The 21,114-nt window shown below is 28.2% G+C and overlaps 1 protein-coding gene across 1 annotated transcript; it reads right to left on the reverse strand.

Moving 5' to 3' along the window:
* Positions 1-56: 56 nt before the first annotated feature.
* Positions 57-20,136, reverse strand: LOC135949524 (uncharacterized). Its single transcript, XM_065499113.1, has 10 exons — positions 19,866-20,136; positions 19,675-19,779; positions 19,457-19,600; positions 19,290-19,401; positions 11,154-11,287; positions 10,939-11,079; positions 10,659-10,868; positions 5,793-6,021; positions 5,466-5,728; positions 57-509 (listed from the first exon to the last, which is right to left on the reverse strand). The coding sequence occupies exons 1-10, from the start codon at positions 20,064-20,066 to the stop codon at positions 132-134; spliced, it is 1,917 nt and encodes a 638-aa protein (XP_065355185.1). The 5' UTR covers positions 20,067-20,136; the 3' UTR covers positions 57-131.
* Positions 20,137-21,114: the final 978 nt, after the last annotated feature.

The following is a 21,114-nucleotide window of genomic DNA, read 5'->3' on the forward strand; positions in this document are numbered from 1 at the left end:
TGTAAACATTACCGGTAAAATACAAAAACTAAATGAATAAACTGTTGATGTAGGTCATAAAATCACATTTATTGATTTATTTCAAAGAAGTGCTACTAAAGTGTGTATTCAAACAAATGTGAAATATAAAATTAGTCATCACGTGCTTCGACTATGCGACATATTATTGGTATATCTTGGACACGAGTGGGATTGGCTATCGAATTTGGATTCAAATGACTTTGAATAAGATTCGTTTTGAATTTCTGCCATTGGCGAGTATATAAAAAGTCCTTAAATAGAGTTTGCCTTGAAGGTATGGTCGTGTCTAGGTAAAATCGTCTTCTTTGCCAAATATTGCCGGGGTTTTGGTCTTTCTCAAGGAGCCAAAATCGTGGTATCATCAAACATTGCACAGTTGTACGAGCCATTACAACTCGATGCTCAAGTTTTTCACCAAGACCAAAAATGCTTCCAAATGTTAGAGATCCCACATCAATAAAATGATTTTCCAGTTTTCCAATAGGTCGCTAAAAATATATCAAAATTTAAAATGTCTCAATAAGGTTTTAAATATTTCTTAATTTCAATAATGTTAAATGGATATTTTTATAAAACACAAAATATGTTCGTTCGAAATTTTTTATGGGAAATAACAACAACTACGCAGTGTTTGAATTGTGAAAGTTTAATTTTTCAATTTAAGTTCGAACCACTTCAAATGATTAATCAAACAATTAATCAGAAGAAAATTGTTAACTAACCCATAAATCCATTTTCAACATCTAATTCTTCAACTTCATTCAAAGGCTTTTATTTAAATAAAATTCATTCATCGTTGAATTAATTCACAATGCACAGTTGGACCGCATGAGTCCACCAAGGGAACGGCCAGGGGTACCCAAATTAGGGTATGTTCTAGGGTTCCTACGCGGAAAAAATTTCCCGGGAATATTTTTTTGTAAATTTTCGGGAAATGTTTGTCGGGAATTTTCGTTTTCTTCTGAAAGTTACAATATTTAGATTCTCTGTGATGGCCAAATTTGTTGCTAATTGAATTATTCTATTATACCCATATATTTCTTAAGTTCTACACAATTTTCAATTGTACTTCAGAAATTTCTAATTGTATTTCAGAAATTTCAATTTAGTATTAAAAAAGACAATTTATTCAAAAAAAATTTAAACCAAAAGGTTTAATTTTGTATTAAAAAAATTCCCGGGATCGAAAATATTTTTTAATTTCCTCCCGGGAAAGGAAAAAGTCCGGGAATTTAGGAACCCTAGTATGTTCAATTTTTAAAACGATCATATTTCTTCGTTTGTGTCCCGATGTCAACAATTTACATATCTAGAATCTCTTCGTCGAGCACTATAAATTATCACAGGTCAAAATTGCGACCTGTACTCTGTGCACAAGACGAAGGGACGATCGGTATAATTTAAGGTGTGTGTTAGACTAATATTTTTGGGCGTTACAAATATCTGCACAAACGCATTATACCCTACAAATATAACAAAATTTTATTTTCACGAAAAGGGTAAAGGCCCAACTGTTCGAATACATATAAAACGTATGTGACAAACTATAATGTACTTAAGAGAGTTTCGTCAAATTTTATTTGCTTAAAGGCCTAGTTAGTTTGTACGTTCCGTTCCGTTCCGAATCAGCTGTTTTGTTTTTAGCATAGGGAAAGTTGTGCATGTCGTTAGTTTTTCTGTAACGTTGCCGTTCTGTTGCGGATGAATCTGTTGAAAACAGAATTTTGTCCGCAACGTTAAGTGACAACTAAAACAGCTGATATCATATATACACAAAAATGAAAACAATATGAAAGCAGTGGTGCCAACATTTTTGAAAGGGAAATATTTATTATTAACAAAAGAATAAAAAATATAATATTTTCAAAAAAACATTGAAATTTAATAAAATAAATATAAATTTCTTTTAATGTATGTACTATGTATGTAAAAAAATTAGATTAAATTAAATCATTAACAAAAAATATATGTATGTATTTATAAAAATGTTCACAATAATATGTTGAAGGTCTAAATACAAAAAACACTAAAAATAGGCACAGAACAGAAACGTTACAGAACGCAAAGACTAATGGAGCCTTAAGCAAAGAGCGAAGCTGGTCGCACATTCCGTAAGTTTGTTTATTGTATACAAAGAAAATAAAGAAAAAATGAAAAGGATGAAGAAAATTAATTTATTTTCATAAATTTGCAAATGGGGCTAAATTGTTTTAAATGCACATAAGTACATTATGGCCTCCTAAAAGTTTCTTCGGATTTTCTTAAGCATTTGACAGTCTTTTCGTTCGGTTTTGACATTAACTTAAGCTAGCTTATTCATTATACCCTACACCACCATAGTGGGGAGGGTATAATGCGTTTGTGCAAATGTTTTTTTATTTGTATCGAAAACTATTTTTTTAATGTTTAATGATTTGTTTTTCCATATAAACTTTCACTTGAGCTGGGTTTAGAAAATAAGGTCCCAATAAAATCACTAAATACTACACAACCTTCCCACAGTATTGAGCTTTGGTACAAAAGAACAAATGTTTTAAATTAAGCCTTCAAACTGTTTTTAATTAATAAAAATTATGTACAATAACTAATAAAAATAAATTTAAAAAATTAAAAACGAAAGTACATACAATTACAAAACAAACATTTAAAATAATAAAACAAAATGAATAATAATATAAGACTAATATTGGAAGAACTGGTAAAAATAACTGAGTTGAAAAACAGAGACTCGTCATAGAGACATTAGACTTTGAGACCATCCAACCGATTAGCTCCAAACTTTTATCATTGGAATGGAAATTTTCTGAATATGGTTTTGGACACCTAAAATGCTACATTAGGATCATTCGGTGATTTCGTAAAGAAGATTTTCGAATTTTCTCATACAAACATTTTTCATCTATATATATAAAAATGGATGTATGTTCCGAATGAACTCAAAAACGGCTGGACCGATTTTAATGAAATTTTCAGGGAATCTTCAGAATAGCCTAGCTGGTAACACTCTAAAGTCAGATTTTTGATTTTCGGTCTGTGGGCGGAGGGTTGTGTCAAAATAAAATTTTTACATTATACCGCTAATGCCATCTATATATATGGGGGATTTCATGTCAAGTGAAAAAAAAAGTCAAAAATTGTAAGTCTTGAGTTAAAAAATATTTATTTTGATAGATATCCCACTCGCATCCCACTAAGCGACCAAAAGGGTCTTCAAGGATAATATCTAAGCTTTTGTTTGACCTAAAAAAAAAGATTAAAAAAGGGTCCATTTTGAAAAAAAAAGTCAACAAAGTTTTTGATTTTGCAAAAAAAGTCAAAAATTTTATGTTTTGAGTTACAAAATATTTATTTTGATAGATATCCCACTCGCATCCCACTAAGCGACCAAGTAGGTGTTCAAGGAAAATATCTAAACTTTATTTTAAGAAAAAAAATAAAAAAAAATAGCGTATTTTAAAAAAAAGTCAAAAAAGTTTTTGATTTCGGAAAAAAAATATTAAAAATTTTTTATTTTTTTTTTAAATATTTTTTTTCGAAAGATCGAAGAAATAGCTATCTATACTATTTGGAACACATTTTGCTAAGAACAATAGGTAATAAGTTACATGGATAAGAAAAAACCCCTGTTTGACCAAATTGTCAAAATTTTACCCCCTATAACTCAGAGAGTTCTCGACCGATGTTGTTGAAAAATTGTTTCTGAGTTACTATCCAATAGAGCTAACCTTGGTGCAAATTTCATCCCGATCGGAAGACATCGATTTCAAAAGTTGGTTCACTTGACATGAAATCCCCCATATATAAAACCGCTGGAATGATTTTGATGAACCCAGCGGTTAACACTGTATATTTACTTTATACCGCTAATGCCATATATTTCATAAAAATGGATGTGTGAATGTATGTTCCGTATGGACTCAAAAATGGCTGGACCGATTTTGATAAAATTTTCACGGAATCTTCAGAAAAGCCTTTTGGGTAACAGTGTAAAGTCAAATTTTTTGATTTTCGGTATGTGATAAACAATTTTGTTTACTCTTGCATATTAGGTGCATGAATAAGAAATTTCAATATGAAATCTACTTTTAATCAAAAAATTATGATGTTAACAAGCTCGACGACCAAATGCAATTGAAAGTGTCTGGCACACTTAATGAACGAAGAACAAGTCGTCAATTGTCCTACTTAATTTTTGAATTCATTGGAACCAGCCGAAATGCCACCACATGTATTAACATTGAAGGTTGGATTACCGACTTTTTCCGACACTGCTTATTAAAATCGAGATGTAATATAAAACAGATGTTTTCTAAAGGCCAGCAACGCGGACCGGGTTCAGCTAGTATTTAATATTTACAGTAGATTATAATTACATCGACAATTTTATGTAGAATATGAGTTTTATTTTATAATTCTAAACATAAGTCGAAAAGGGTTCCTCCTAATTTTATCACAACTTTGCAAACATTTTAAGAGTTTACGAGTTCTTTTCCATTTGTGTTTTCACTTAAAGTCTTGTTATTCTAACAGATTTACTTGGAGATTATTTGCAGATATTTTTTAAAATATTCAATGTTTTTACAATTTTAATACAAAATATTTATAAAAAGTTGTCTGTATTTACTCTTTTAAGTGAGGACTTAAAAGTGTAAATACCTTTAAAATGTTTGGCATATTTGATATCAACGTGATATAATTATATGAAAAAAAAACTTTTGGATGTAGAGACCTCTTCAATTTTTTATATTTTTTTTAATCATCCGTTCTCTATTGTTTTAAATAAATAATATTGTTTTTAATGAAATACATGTAAACATAAAATGTATTTAATTTAATTTCAATAAACTTTATTTTGATGGATTGATGGAAAATATGTTTTCTAAAAAAATTAAAAAATTACCCCCCCCCCCAAATTCGTTGTACAGTCGTATAAGTTGTAAGTCATCTGAATGTACAATAGTTGTACAAATGTTGTTGATAATTTCTATATAAATGTTTTGTACAATACCTACAACATTTTTACATATGTATGTTTTTCGAATGTTGTATGAAAATTTAAGTGTTACCAAAAGTTCATATTTATACATAAACAAAAAAAATTTAAATATTTTAATGCAAAATAACAGCCAAACTTTAACACTGAAATCAGTAAACTTATTTAATTTATGAAAAACGATAATTTGTTTTAAATAAAAATTGTTTGCATTTTTTACACAATGCACACATTAGTTCGCTTTCATTATTAATTTTACATATTAATATATTTTGGAATGTTTTTTGTTATCATCTTCGTTTGGAATTGTCAAGGCTTGGCAGGGTAAACTTACGACTTGGCGAAATTTGTGTTCACAACCACAATAGTTGTAACATACAATGTACAACATACAACTAGATTCTGAATTGGACAATAATAATTGTATGTAGCTTAATACTATTAATTTTACCTGATAAGAAGGAGTTTCAGCTGAACGTGAAGATCCACACAAAGAATCACGTATTGACTCACGTAATGATTGTAAAGTGAATCGTTTCTTGTCACTTTTACTAGGTCTTTTACTTTGGTCATCAAAAGAGGTTCGGATTGCATTTGGATCTATGAAATCAGTATGGCTCGATCGCATGGGGGACAAAATAGCACCCTTATCTGGTTTGATATCTTTCTTGGTAATTTTGCTATTTGAGGTTACTGTAGTATCGTTTCCCATATCTGTGAATTCAAGTGATATTTTAGTTTAAATTTGTTTTATATATTTAATTCAACATACACTTACGGTTATTTTCAGAGCCTTTAATGTCTGCTGTTTGCTTGTTTCCAATTCCATAGTTTGTTTCTTCACCAATTTCATTTCTATGATGTGGTTGTTCCGTTTTTACTTCCAGCTGGTTATAATTATCTTCTGAAATTTTTTTGGAGCATTCTTTAGATTCTTCAGCTTCACTTTCGCTTGGTTCTGCTAAACCACATCTTATTTCCATATTTTTGATATCGATCTGTCTAAACTAAAAATATACATAAGCGGAATTCAATATTTTATTGTTAAATTGCTGTAAAATTTGTAACGCTGCAATTGGAAATAAATAACCTTTTTTCGAAAAAGTACTTACATTAATTTTTAGTTATACAGAAAATAAAAAAAAATACACTATACAACAAAATAAAATTCTTTTCAAAATACAAGGTCCGACCAATAAATGTTGAAAGAGGAGACAAAAAAAAGTCACTTATATCGGCGTTTTGAAAGTTTACATCTGAGCTTCCCAACTCTGGCACATTCTTATTGTTAATCGGCATAAGAAACCATGTGATCCTTACATTTTAGGTATAAAATGTGTTCAGCAAATTTAAATATTACGGAGAACATTTTTGTAGAATATGCATGTCCTTCTTTTAAAAAAGAGAAAAAATACCATTAAAACAGTTATTTGAATACCATTAAAACAGTTATTTAAAATGTTTCGAAAAAATTTTACTATAAGTCCCTGAATACACCAAAACGGAAAATTCAACCAGAAAGTCAGAAATAAGACACAGCAAATGAGAGGTTAATTTCGCATTTATTAAGAATTTTATTTTAAAGTACCCCAAAAATTTAGCATGAAAAAAAAATAGTTCAAAATAATAGTAGAAATTTGGATAGGATATTCACTAATTACATTATTTTTATCTCTAGGCAATTCCACTTCATTACCATACAATGTCCAGCATATTTCTGCGATAAGCGAATGAATGCTTTTGAATTTATAGCGTTCTTCAATTGGTGCGCATGTCTGATGAAATTTTTGACCAAAATTCAACAAAATTTAATTTTGTAATTTCCCACTTTGAGAACAAGTTGTCAAAATAATCTGATGAGCATGCTGAACAATTTCATCACACATGAGCACCCATTGAAGAACGCTTATAGCTGAAAGATGCTGGACATTGTATGATAATGAAGTGGAAATGCCTAGAGCTAAAAAATGTAATTAATGAATACTTCCTATCCAAATTTGCTATCGAAGGTAAAATAAGATATTAGTGATTTTTAGTTAAATTTGAACTATCTTTTCATGCTAAATTTTCGAGGTAGGTACTTTAAAATAAAATTCTTAATAAATGCGAAATTAACCCTAGGCTCTATTTTTGTGTGTCTTATTTCTGACTTTCTGGTTGAATTTTCCGTTTTGGTGTATTCAGGGACTTATAGTAAAATTTCACAGATAATATTTTTGCGGAATAACTTAACCCCTTAAATCGCTGTTTTAATGGTGTTTTTCTTTAAAATAAGGACAAAAAAGACCCATGCCTTGAAGATTTAGAGGGTTAACATATACAACAAAAATGTTCTCCGTAATATTTTACATAAATTTCCTGAATACATTTTATACCTAAAATGTAAGGATCACATGGTTTCATATGCCGATTAACAATAAGAATGTGCCAGAGTTGGGAAACTTTGACCCTCCCTTCATATGAAATTCAGATGTAAACTTTCAAAAATAAGTATTTATTTGTAAAAATATAAATCAATTATAATTACATACATATAAAGGTATTTATAGACCACAATACTGAGTATTAACACTTTTCAAATTTTAAATATTATTGAAGTCATTCGGTATTTCAAGAATTTTTCGTGGAGAATTTTTCATGAAAAATTCCAAATATTGAAAAATTTGACTTTTGATCCTCAAGATGTAAGGCTTAGCGTTTTCCGATTTTAGTAAAACATTTTGACTATATTTCAATTGACCTGGACTATAATATTCTGAAATGGTTTTACTTAAAAATCATAACAGTAAGGAATTGGGCTCATTCGCCAAAAAATAATTTTTTCTCGAAAATCGCAAAAATTAAATCGCAGGTACGGAAAAACTATAGGAGGTATTGACATACTTTTTTCACATTTTTATTCCCTATTATGTTGTCAATAAATCCCCAAGTGATGATCAAAAAATTCTGAAATTTGTTTAACAAAATTTTTAAAAATTTGAAATTGGAGTTTGGAAACTGCCGCTAAAAAAAATATTTTTTTTGGTTATACCTGCCAATAGGTTAACTAGGATACAGTTAACCTATTGGCAGGAAGATAAAAACTCATAAAAAGTAAATATGGATATATTTTAAGGAAGAACAAACTTTTGTTTTAATATTTCTCAAAATATGTTAATTTTGTTCCTACATTTCTTGTTCTAGTGACCTGAGACACGTTAATGGCCTGGCGATTTTTTAATAACTTTAACATTTTTTAACCAATTATTGTCTTTTATATCTCATTAGAACGACAATTATGTACACATTTCGATTCTTTTAAATTAAATTACAAAAGTAATTATTTAATAGCAAAATTTAAAAAAAAAAACTGATAAAGTCCAAACAAAAGTCGAAACTAAATCGAAAGTCAAAACTAAATTTTTTTTGGTGGTATTTTAGGTCATTACGAAAGTTTTCAGCGGGTACCGTTTATATAGATAACCGATACATATGAAAATAAAAAGTTTTTGAATTGTTTTAAACAAATTTTAAATGCCGACAGTAAATCAAAAGAATCATACGTATTTTTGAAAATCTAATACAAATATTGTTTAGAAGATGAAATTACCCAGTATTGCCGTCTATAACTACCTTAGCATATTAAATAAATACCTTAACATATTAAATATTTTGAGAAAAAAAGTATTACAAAAATGTTTACAGAAGTGAAAGAAAGGATAATCAAAATAATAATGAAGTGTTCATTTAACGACAAAATTCTTATTGCTATCAAATTTTGGTAACGATTCTTTCTGAGCTTTGATGAATCTTTTTGTCTATGTTAAGCAAAATAACAATTATGTTAAGAAGAATACATTATGTATTATTTTCATTCTTAAATCAGCTCTTATGTTAACCAAAAACTAATATCTGCTGATTTAAAAACGTCATTTAAAAAAACATAGGAAACAAACAGAATTAAGCAAATGCAACACAATTTTAAGAGAACTAACTGATATGTTACTTAACATTTTATTTTATATACTGTGTTGGAGACAGTGTTACCATATGTCAAGTTTTCCCTTTTTTTGCAAGGTTTTTGAGATGCAAAAAGTTTTTTGGAAAATTGTAAATTTTTATTGATATCCTATAAGTTGAACCGTTAATTTCAAAATGATTGTCCCCAAATTCATTTACTAAATGGGGAGATTGATTTGAAAAATATTTGAAGTGTCTGCAGCACTAAATTCTCATAAATTATCTCAGTCTGATTACATATATGTAAGAATTGGGTTTTGTAATTTTTGTATGTACTTAAAAAAAGTTTTTTTGTTAAAAAAAAGTTTTTTGTTTATAAATAAAAGGTTTCCTTCAAAAAACATAGGAAAATAACAGAATTAAGCAAATGCAACAACATTTTAAGAAAACTTACTGATATGGTACTTAACATTTTATTTTATACACTGTGTTGGACATATAGCTAAATTTACTATGCTCCTAAAAATATGCAGTAACTGTTTTTACCGGTGAATGTTGAAAAATATAAAAGAATGACATTTAACAGTTTGTTGAAATACTTAAAAGAACGACATTAAAAGTACCTGTTACTTTCTCCATTTGTTACCAGTGATTTTTTAAAAACGTTACCAGTGAATGTTGAAAAATATAAAAGAACTTAAATGTGCCTGTTACTTGCTATATTCAGTAACTGTTGTTACCAGTGATTTTTCAATCACAGTGATTAAATCACAGGAATGCAAATATCGCTCATATCTAATGGCAGTTCATTCATATGCAACATACAAATGATACACAATTCTGGTCTACCCAATCTTTTTTCTAGTAAACGAATATGCTATTAAACAATTTTGTGATATACCCGTATCCAAGAAAAAGATTATAATGTTCGTAATTGTTCTGTTTCTTTACAATCCGACTGATCATATTCAAGTTCAGATGCACTGCACACCGCTGAGCCTTTCAACAATGTTAGAAAAAAAATTTGACCCATCCTAAAATATATGAATATGGAATAAATTATTACCCTATGTCTATACCTGATTATGATTTCTGCATATACATATTATTGCTTCGTTATGACAAAATTGTTAGTGCTTTTGCTCAGACCACATTGTTTAGACAACAAACGTCATTTTATGTTATGATAAATATTTGTCGAGTCTAGGCAGGGAGTTAGTATTTTGGACGAGCTATCAGACAGCTATTTATGTAACCAGTATTGATCATATGTAATAGGTAGAACAGCTGGGGCGTGTAAATCTAGTTTTAGGTGTAGCTACATAATTTGAGTCATACATACTATAATATTGGCCGACGACACTTTCTTACGCTTAGTACGATTAATGATTCACAATAGTTCCATTAAAATACTTTAACTTGCACAGTGATATTAAAAAAGAAGACCCAATTAGTTTTATATGTTTTAATGACAACTATTGGCTTTCCGTTTTCCTGATTTTAATAAATTATTCGGTTGGCCTTGTTTACTTTTTGTATAAAATAATGAAAAAGCCGTTTGTACAACTGGCTATAATCATTTAAATCATGTATCTGCTGCAATGACAAAGCATCAACTCAAATATTTATAAATGGCTGATTTATTCCCAAAATATTTTCATTCTGTGCACTATGGAGTGTGATTTGACGATATGTATGTACTTACATCACGACTTTTAGTAGATTGCTTAATAGTTTCATTATCATCGGAAGCAATTATCTCGTCAACATCATAAGCAGAATTATTTACTGAATTATTTTCCTCTCTTAAAATCTTTAAAAGCTGCGTATTAGAGATATCTTGAAATATTGATTTGGAGCCCTCTTTGGTTATATCAGCGAGTTCGAAACTTTTAACACCTCGTTTATGGCTGACCTGTACATGGAGAAATTGTAGTAACAGAGTATAAATTTGGAAACACGATTTTATTTGCGTATCTACCAACCATCATTTTTAAACACTGCAAAATCATGCATTCACCACTAATGACAAAATGAACGTAACTCAACTGGCCCTTGTCCTCGTAGTAGATGGTTTCCAGAGGTTCGAATTGGCGCAACACACACAACTTACAAGCATTTGCAATCTGAAGACATTCAAAAAGTCATATAATATTTAATATGCATATATTAAATATAGTTTACTAATAGATTTATTCACCTGATCTCTTGTAAAAAATTTAAAATAATCTAATGCCATGATTGCACTCTTCTTTTCTGTCCATTGTTGTTCCATTTCAGGCCGTAGTACCAGTTCAAAATCCTCTTCAAATACCACCAACAGCTCAACCACATCTATATAGTAGAAAGAGAAATTATAATAAATCTATTTCAAATTATTGAAAGACATTTAAACTCATAAAGTTGTAAAAAAAATAAATCATCAAATAACAAACGTACAAAATTTAAACGGTTTTCGAGACTGGCACGATATAAATTTATGTTTTCAACCAATAATAAATTGGTTTACATTCTAAAACAAAAAATAAAAACAACAAAAATACAAGAAACGAATACTATTTATAATATAGGGGAAAAAAGTACCTTAGAACATTTGTCATAATTATATGAGTGAGTAAATGTTTAAATTATATTATTAATTTGTTGAAATATAAAATTGGCATTGACATTATTTGTATTAAGTACTTACGAGTACCTCAATATAATTTATTCATTGTGAAAATTTTTTTTATTAAAATATTCAACTGTCTGATTTTGAAAGTCAATTAAATTTACTTTAGCACACTCTAAAATTTACCACGTTATTTTTTGTAAGGGAACAGAGAACTATAGCTATGCACTTTGAGATGTGAACTAAAAATTGTTCAATAATTAAAATAACATCCAATGGAAAGAAATATAACGTTTCATGATACTTAACGCAACCCAATATACTTATATTGCATTTTCCATACATTTTAGGCAACAAATCAAAGTTGATGTTAATCAACACAAACAATCAAAAGTCTGGGCTGTTCTGTATGTATGTACATTAGGATGGTCCTAAAAAAAGTTGTCGTTAATCCCGATTTCATTTTGCCATCTAACATATCATTTCCTAAAATTCTTTCTATCGTCAGCCATTGGATCTAAGATCTAAAGGATATTTTTCCAATAATAATATTAAATTATTGGATTGTGGATTATCTTGTGTTTATTTAACCCTCCGAAAAGAATTTGTTTGTGCTCAGACCCAATTGAGTTTTAAATGTATCTAATTTTTATACTGAACATTTTTGAGCGGCGCACAGAGGTTTGAAATGTACCAAAAGTGGCGATTAATTCAAAAGCTGAACTTTATCTGCCAAAGTCATGTTTGGTATTGGGTTAAAGTGCATTAAATAATACATCACATACAGCTAAAAGTACAGTTGTAAGCAGTGTTGCCAAAACATTATTGGGAAAAAATGCTAGATTTTTCTCAAAAACATGATAAAAAGTGCTAAAAATTTTAAAAAAGTGCTAACAAAAAGAAATAAAAAATTGGCTTTATAGTAAACTATGAGATCTGTATTTCTTTAAAATTCATTTTCATACTTAAATATGAATATAATAATACGATGTTCATTTGACTGAACACACGTTCAACGTCCGCATTAGACCATGGAAGACTAAGAAGTTTTAAAACAAAATTGTCAGTTTCCTCGAATCTCCGGCATCTCTTTATGCTTTTACCTCTGCCCAGAAAGATACTGTGTTGTTATTATTAATCAATTTTATATATTGAATGTTGGAATATTGGTCAATTATTTTTCCTATTTGTTCCTCGTTAATACAAAATAATTTTAAAATTGGTAAAATTTCGCCTTTTTGGGAACTTAAAACGTTTTGGACGGAAAAAGATCTATATTTTGTAAAACTTTTATATTGTCTAGTAATCTTAAATAAAGAAGGGTTTAGTTTATGTATTTTTTATGCATATTTATATGCATTTAGCTTACCTTTGTTTTAATTGGGTTATTAATCCAACAACGAATTTGATGCAATTATTTCTAATTCCTTGTACTTTATTTTTTCGAATTTTACCTGAGTTTTTTTAATTTTTCCACATGCATTTCGAATTCATGTACAAAATTTGATCTTCGAAATCGTCGTATAATATATCTATATTTTCGTTATCCAATATCTTTTTTTTTAAGAAAGTTTAATTAACTATCTCATAGAGTTATGTCTTTTAAAATAACAAAACATATTTTTGTGGAAAAATAATTAAAATTAATTAAAAAATTATTGAAATACACAGAAAAAAGTTTCAACATTAATATTATGATTTCAATTCATAGCATTTATAAATAATTTCTTAAATGGTATGATTTTTTCATATTTTTTGTTTTCAAAAAAAATCTAGAAGGCTTAAAAAATATTATTGCAATTTCATTTATATTTTTATGTTGTTCAAAAATGTTTGAAATTTTCATTTGAAATTTTTTATGATTTTCATCTACAAAATGAGAAAATATGCGCGAAATTCACTAAATTTAGTAAAGAGGATTAAATGCCTTAATGTTTATGGATGTTTTATTATGATTAATGATATTTTTTAAGTTTCAAATATTTATAATTCATCTTAAAATATTGGCTATTATGCAATTTTTTTAAAATAATTCTTTAGATAATACAATAATAATGCAATTTATTATATACAATTTTATAATATTTATGAACATGTTCTTATTCTGAATGAAAATAGTTTGGGAAAAAAAGTCATGTTCGATTAATAATATTTATTACAAAATCATTCCAATTATGAATTTCTTTTTTCTGTGTACCAAAAATGTTAAAAAATGCCAAATAAAAATCCTAGAAAAATATTTAAAAATGCTAAAAAAAAACTGCCAGGTGCTAGATTATTTTTTTTGGTGCTAAATGAGTAAAAAGTGCTAGATCTAGCACTAAAAGTGCTAAATTGGCAACACTGGTTGTAAGTAACATACTTTATTGGTGCTTTCAAAGTCAAATAATTTTTTCAAATTTTGCGAGCTGTGGTTAAAATTGAAAATTGTGATATTACAAGAGTTTATAATTTTTGTTAAGTCTGTTAAAAGTAGAAATATTAAAATGGAACCAGCTTGTATATTTTTTGAGGTTTTTACTTATTTAAGTTAAAAACATACACTGAAACGAAACAGGTTAAAACAAATTTTTCTTCCCTTTTTTTAAAGTTGTGTTTTTATGTATTTATGATCATGATACAATAATTTTAGAAGGTAGAATCATTAGGGAGAGTTGTCAATTTTATGCCTTGTAAAGTCAAACAACTGAAATATGAAAAACAAAATTGAAAAAAATAGACTGAGAAACTACAAAAAAACACATTAAAAGTTTGAATCACTTTTTCTTTGGTGGATATTCCATCTGCTTAAGCAAGAAAATAAGTCATTCCTTTAATTGGTTGGCATCAGACGTGCAGGTTTTGATTCAATGTAGTCCGAATTCTTAAAATGATACATACAAATCCTTGAATGTTTCTTTAGTTGAACTCCACAAGCAGCACTCCATTCAATTATTTTATTTTCTGGACACTATTTGTACATTTATAAAATTTTGTCAAAAACTAAAATTAAATTTTGAATTAAATTTATACTAATATAAATAAAATTTATACTAATAAAATATTAATGCTTTAATGGGTTAAAAAAATGTTTAACTTTTTTTTCTAAAATGATGTGTTTTTATGAATTTATGATTATTCATTACTAAAAATTATAATACTCTCTTTTGCGACTTTTTAGAAAAAATTTGTACTTTTATAAAATTTTATAAAAACAAAAATTGTATTTTAAATTAAATTTGTACTAATATATGTAAATACATATAGCTCATTTGCTGCAACAACGTCATAATCCCAAAAAATTCGTTTCGAGAAATTTTACTATTTCTTAAATAAATTTTCAACAAATCATGCGATTTGGAAAATAAAACCTTATTTAAATAGTAGATATTAGTATCTTTCTAATCTGTATTTAAGCCAAATTTTTACTTGTCAAATTTGACGTTTACAACGAAAAAACACTCTCATACAAAAAATAATTGACTTTTTTAAAACTGATAAAACTATTGAATGACTAAAGAACGGCGCATATTTTGTATTACTCAGTTCAAAACACCCGGATTTTGAGTTATGACGTTGTTGCAGCAAATGAGCGATATAATAAATTTATTATTTGAATTTTTTAATAGCACATTAAGTATGCTTTAATTTCCAATTTTATTCATTAATTTATCGCTTTCCATTCCAAAGTTACTGCTTAAATTGTGAACTAAGGTCTTTTTTCCATAAAACAATAATGCGCTTAACGGGTTAAAAACAATGTTAACTTTTTTTTCTAAAATGCTGTGTTTTTATGTGCTTATAATAACACATCAATAAAAAAATATAATATTTTAAAACTACGGCTTCTATGAATTAATCGCCACTTTAGGTATCATTGAACCCACTGTGCGGCGTTTCGAACAAAATAGAATAGTGAAAGTTACATTTTCGATATATTTATGATAAAAGAACAATATTTTTATTATATCTTCACACACATACATAAGACAATGAGTCCTGTCAGAGCAATACGCTCCATTTATCGGCTCATACGTCACCGCTCAACGGAGTGTTAAAAAAAACATGCTGTTATTAACATTTTTTATAAGTATGACAACATTATCTGTAAAGCAGCATTAAAAACTTTAGGTGATCACTGCAGAAATATACAATATTGGAATCTACTAGAAGATGGCGCTTTGTATATCAATAGTAACAGCGAGTTGCTATATCGTAAGCACTGCTTCAGTTAACAGCAACCGTAGTACCAGTGTAAGTGGGTGTAAAACACTATTTAAAATTTTGTGTACATTTTAATAATGAGTTGTTGCAATTTTAAAACTACTTGCAATATGTAAAAAACCAAAAAAATCATGAAGAAATCCCAGCAAAGGCCACGCCAAATATTTTGGTTTGGTAAAGTTTCATTGTGTTTCTCTACATATAAAAAGGGGTGTTCCTAATGTAGAAAAGTGTAAATGGAAATGAAAATTTAAATAAAATCATGCCAAAACTCATAAATTCAATAATACAAATAAAACAAAAAATAAAATGTAGAACAATTTGATTGCGTTTGTGTGCCTCCGTTTGTGTTTTACATTGTTTGGAGCGACAAAAAATAAAAAATTTTACAAAACTAATCCTTAAAGTTGTAATATGTATTTATGTTTGCGGCAATGTTGTCATAACTCAAAAAATTATGTTTCATATAACATGGTTTTAAATGTATCAAGTTATGCTGATATCCTCTCAATAACTTTTATGAAAATTAAAATCGTATATTTACTTAAATTAATGATTTATATTTAATTCATAATTTCCTTTATTCAACTCTTCCAGGTAATTTAGATTTTTTAGCCGTAGGTAACAAATATTAATATTCTTACCAAATCCATTACCATAGCAGCAAGAGTATATACTAAACTCCGACCCAAACCTCGATTTTTGGAAAATACATTTCCACAAATAACATAGTTATTTAAGATAGTTCACAAATATCAGGCTGGGGGTAATGATTACATTATATAATTTATTAATATTATAATTACATACCATTACCTTGCAAGTGTAATTGGATTTTTGCAATGACTATTACTTATGCAAAAAGGGTAAATCGCTTGATACGATTGTAAAATATTCAAGTTATTATAAATTCCTTTGACCATTGTTAGCAAATTCGATTTTTCGAGGTTGAAATCAACATTCCTATGTCAAGAGATAGATACATATTTGTCCACTAGAAATATCATTTATTACCAAAAAATTAGTTTTCCAAAAAGTTTTCAATATTTTAACGTATACTAAGTTATATATGGGGCATTTCATGTCAAGTGAAACAACTTTTGAAATCGATGTCTTCCGATCGGGATGAAATTGGCACCAGTTCTATTGGATAGTAATTCAGAGACAATTTCAGTTAGACATTTTAAGACCTATGTGGTCGCTTAGTGGGATGCAAGTGGGATATCTTTCAAAATAAATATTTTGTAACTCAAGACATACAATTTGTTATTTTTTTTTTTGCAAATTCTAACGTTTTTTCCAAAATGGGCCCTTTTTTAAATTTTTTTCCTCAAAATAAAGTTTAATATGTTTTTGGTCACTTTGTGGGATGCGAGTGGGATATCTCTCAAAATAAATGTTTTGTAACTCAAGATATAAAATTTTTGATTTTTTTTTGCCAATTATCTGAGATATTTTAAAAGCTACATTTTGAGTTATGACGATATTGTAAAAAAGCGATTGTCCAACACACAGTGGTATAGAAAAAAGGGGGAACTTCTAAACTCTTAGTCTGATTTAAATGAAATTTACATGCGCAAAGAAGAAGTGTTGTCGAGTCTAAGTATTGAATTTTTAACGCATGAGCCCACCTCAGGTATGTTTAATTTTTATAACGATCCTATTTCTCCGTCTGTGTTCCGATTACAAAAAAAATTAAATATATAGAATCTCCTCGTCGACCACTGCAAAACATCGCCGTAGCTATCAATTATCTCTTTTAGATGGCCAAATATGTTCATAAATATTTTGTAAAGGGTTCCGATACCACGCTAAGATTCTAAGACGATATAGCTATGTCCGTCCTTCTATTGAAAATACGATATGGCCACACGAAAGGAACTAGCTGGCTGAAATTTTCCACAAATATTCTCTGTTGATAAATCAGAAAAATATTTTATTTTCACATATTGGTGGTGGGTGAACAAGATTCGTCACAGCCGAATATACAATTTGTTCTTGTTTTCATTGACATTTCTCCTTCCTTTCTATAGATTGCATAACGATAAAAAATTATTAATTGGAATGAATTTTGTAATAAATATTATTAATCGAACATGACTTTTTTTTCCAAACTTTATTCATTCAGAATAAGAACATGTTCATAAATATTATGAAATTGTACATGACTGAAATTTTTGAACAACATAGAAATATATGTAACTGAAATTATATTTTTCAAGCCTTCTAGATTTTATTTAAAAACATAAAATATGAAAAAATATCATACTATTTAATAAACTATTTATAAATGTTATGAATTTAAACCTATGAAATCCAATCATAATATTTGTGTTGAAACTTTTTTCTGTGTAGGAATTAATTTAATGAAGAATGAATTATCAACGAAATTAATTCAATACAGTTAAAGTACAAATATATTAATCCGTAATGAATTCATTAACGGAATGGTTAAGAGATACAATTTAATTTGATTTAAAAAATGGATTTAAGAATTAATTTTTTGGAACCTTTGGTATATATGTACATATATTTTCTTCACTTGTTGTTTGGTATTTTATTCGAATTTTATGAATTAGTTTAACGTGGTGGGAAGTATTTTGTTATAATTTCAATTAAGTATTTACATGCGATATTCTGCCATCAGAGATATATTTGTTACGTAAAATAACTTATAATCAAAACAACAAATTTGTGTAAATACAATACATGTAGACAGAAGCTATAAACATAACTTTATTTGCTCTTTAAAAAGATTACATTCAATCATCATGGCGTGTCAACATGTAATGAATCCTAAAAGGTACAATAACAACTTCAAATTGATTGTTTTTCGAATTAAATTTTTTACCACAAATAATTGATTTGATTTTTAAATATTAAGGTATTTTCAGACGACAGTTATATTTGTATTAATATTTGTCAAAAAAAACTTTTTTATCGTAATACAATAATGTCGTCTGTTCCAATATCGTATTAACTAAACTATTGCCACATTTTGAGTTTTTTCTGAAATCTTTTGAGTTCAAATCGAGGATACGGCAAAATTGTGAGAGCTAATTTTTGATGCATTAATCTTTCATATCTCATAATTTTACATCTTCATAGAAATAATAAAATATTGAATAGGTTACGATTCCAAATTTTAATATTTAAAAACTACTTTTTTGGTAACATTTAAAAAAAATATTTTCTGGGCAATACTAGCGAGGAACTATGATATAGACCCGTTAAAAATATGTTAAACTGGCATAAACGAATGCTTTGTGAACATTATGTGTAAAATGCATTCTACGCCAATTTTAGAAGTTTAAATATTTGACATGTTATAGAATTGTCGAAGTGTCCGATTTGTCTGAAATTATACATACGTGTATTTACATACATATATTAATAATTAGAGAAGTGACCATAATTTCGACATTGTCGCAATTTGAAATGCTCTAATGTTTATATTTGCTTAATTAAGAACAAAACATGATAATTATACATTTAAATTAAAAGTCATCAGTTGAAACTTACTTGTAGTTGTGTAAGTATGTCTTCTTACACTTCTTTCTATTAATTCGCCATCGCCCAAACAGTCTCCTGGACCACATATCTTTTCTACTCGATTTACCCAACAATGCTGTAACTTAAATTACAAAATTAAATGTAAAATGCCTGCGCTTTGAGAGTAATTTGCTAACATGATCATATGCCCTTTTGCTGACTTCTACTTCACCCGTAAGTATAAAATACACCATCATTGGCCAGTCACCTTCATTAATTAATTTTCGACCAGGGCCAATCACCATAAATTTTACGTATTTTGCCAATCGAGCTCGAATTTTCTATGTGTAAAGAAGAATATTACGAATAAATTAAACCGAATCAAAGATAAAAAGCAATTCTGTAAACATTTTACCGGTGGAATTTTATTAAAACAATTTAAACTAGCCATCAAAGACACTAATTTTTTCCGTTCTTCAGTAGTGCGCAGTGCATGATGAGTTCTAATCAAAGATTTTTCCTAAAACCGTTGGAACATGTGTTACATTTTGTTATTAATTATTAGTAGTTCATAGTAGTATTTAGTATTTGTTTATTTGAACATACCGCCATTGTTAGCAGACCAATTTTACGCTGAGTTCTCACAAGCATAGCTATATTTTTCTTGACATTTAACGATAATTTTTGATCACCGGCATCCACCAACCAAATGCGGTTTAATGCCACACTGCGTATTAAATTTCGAAAACGCGAACGAGCAATTTTTTTCTTTTTGCCTTCTTCAGCATCTCGTGTTCTCTTAGACATTTTCAGTCAAATTATTTTGTATATGTTGGTATAAAAAAATAAATAAAATTAGAATGTCATAGAATCTATGTTTAATATTTCTTTGCCAGTGATATCAACATATTAAATTTTATTATCGTTATAAGATAACTAGAGGATACTTGGTGTGTGCTACTACGCTAAAAGAATTTTTTTTCTAAGCATTTCGAAATGCCTTCCATGCAAATCACTTACCTTTAACTTGAATTTTGATGGGACAACTTAACTATCAGCTGGGAAATTTTGATTTTTTACAGAAGAACGCAGGAAGATCATGAATAATTCCGCTACTTTTTAACAATCAGAAATCACAGGAATTTTAAATTTTTCCTGCATCTGCAGAAAAACCTTTCTAAATTTCTAATCGCTTATTGATAATGTTTTAAAAAAAACTAACACTTATGTCGTATTTTTATTATTAACCACTCCCTTTTTACTAAAGTTGAAATATACTTGTCTGAGTTGAAACCGAAAATTTAAATAAATATGTCGGATTCCGAATTCGACAGTTTAAAAAAATCCGAATTAGCAAGGAAAATTTGTCGACGAACCACATTATGTTTCAAAAAGTACCGCACTATGCAATTAATTGATCCGGTTTGTTACATTTTTTGTGCCTCTGTAGAAAAAATAACTATTTCTTTATTGAATCTTTATTCTTATAATAAACTTCTTTTTTCATTAAACATTTTTTTGTAAATGAGTACCAATGAGAAGTATAAATTAGACCATTAAAACCTTCAAATTTCAAAAAACTGCCAAAATCCATTTGAAAGTTTTTAAGAAGGACAACAATTCCATTTAAATTTAATTTCTGAGATATGGGATACTAAAAATACCAAAACTGTGTTTTTGCTCGTTTTATCCCCTTAAAATTTGAATTTTTTGGTGCTAGCTTTATTAGTTCCGGATAGAAACTTGACATTTAATGGTTGTACAATGTACATAATAATAATAATATGTTTACCTTTTTATCACTATTTAGTTGTCCGAATGGTTACTGGTTACAGTAACTAAAATATTGTTTAAA

The sequence above is a fragment of the Calliphora vicina genome, chromosome 1 (genome assembly GCF_958450345.1).
Source record: "Calliphora vicina chromosome 1, idCalVici1.1, whole genome shotgun sequence".
NCBI classification, from domain to species: domain Eukaryota; kingdom Metazoa; phylum Arthropoda; class Insecta; order Diptera; family Calliphoridae; genus Calliphora; species Calliphora vicina.

Bases quoted from the DNA above. Each gene is read 5' to 3' on its own strand.
- LOC135949524 (XM_065499113.1), bottom strand. From the start codon at position 20,066: ATGTCTAAGAGAACACGAGATGCTGAAGAAGGCAAAAAGAAAAAAATT. The intron at 6,022-10,658 runs GTAAGTACATAC...GTATATTTTTAG, and splicing joins AATCTACTAAAAGTCGTGAT to TTTAGACAGATCGATATCAA. The intron at 510-5,465 runs GTAAAATTAATA...ATATATTTTTAG, and splicing joins CTGAAACTCCTTCTTATCAG to CGACCTATTGGAAAACTGGA.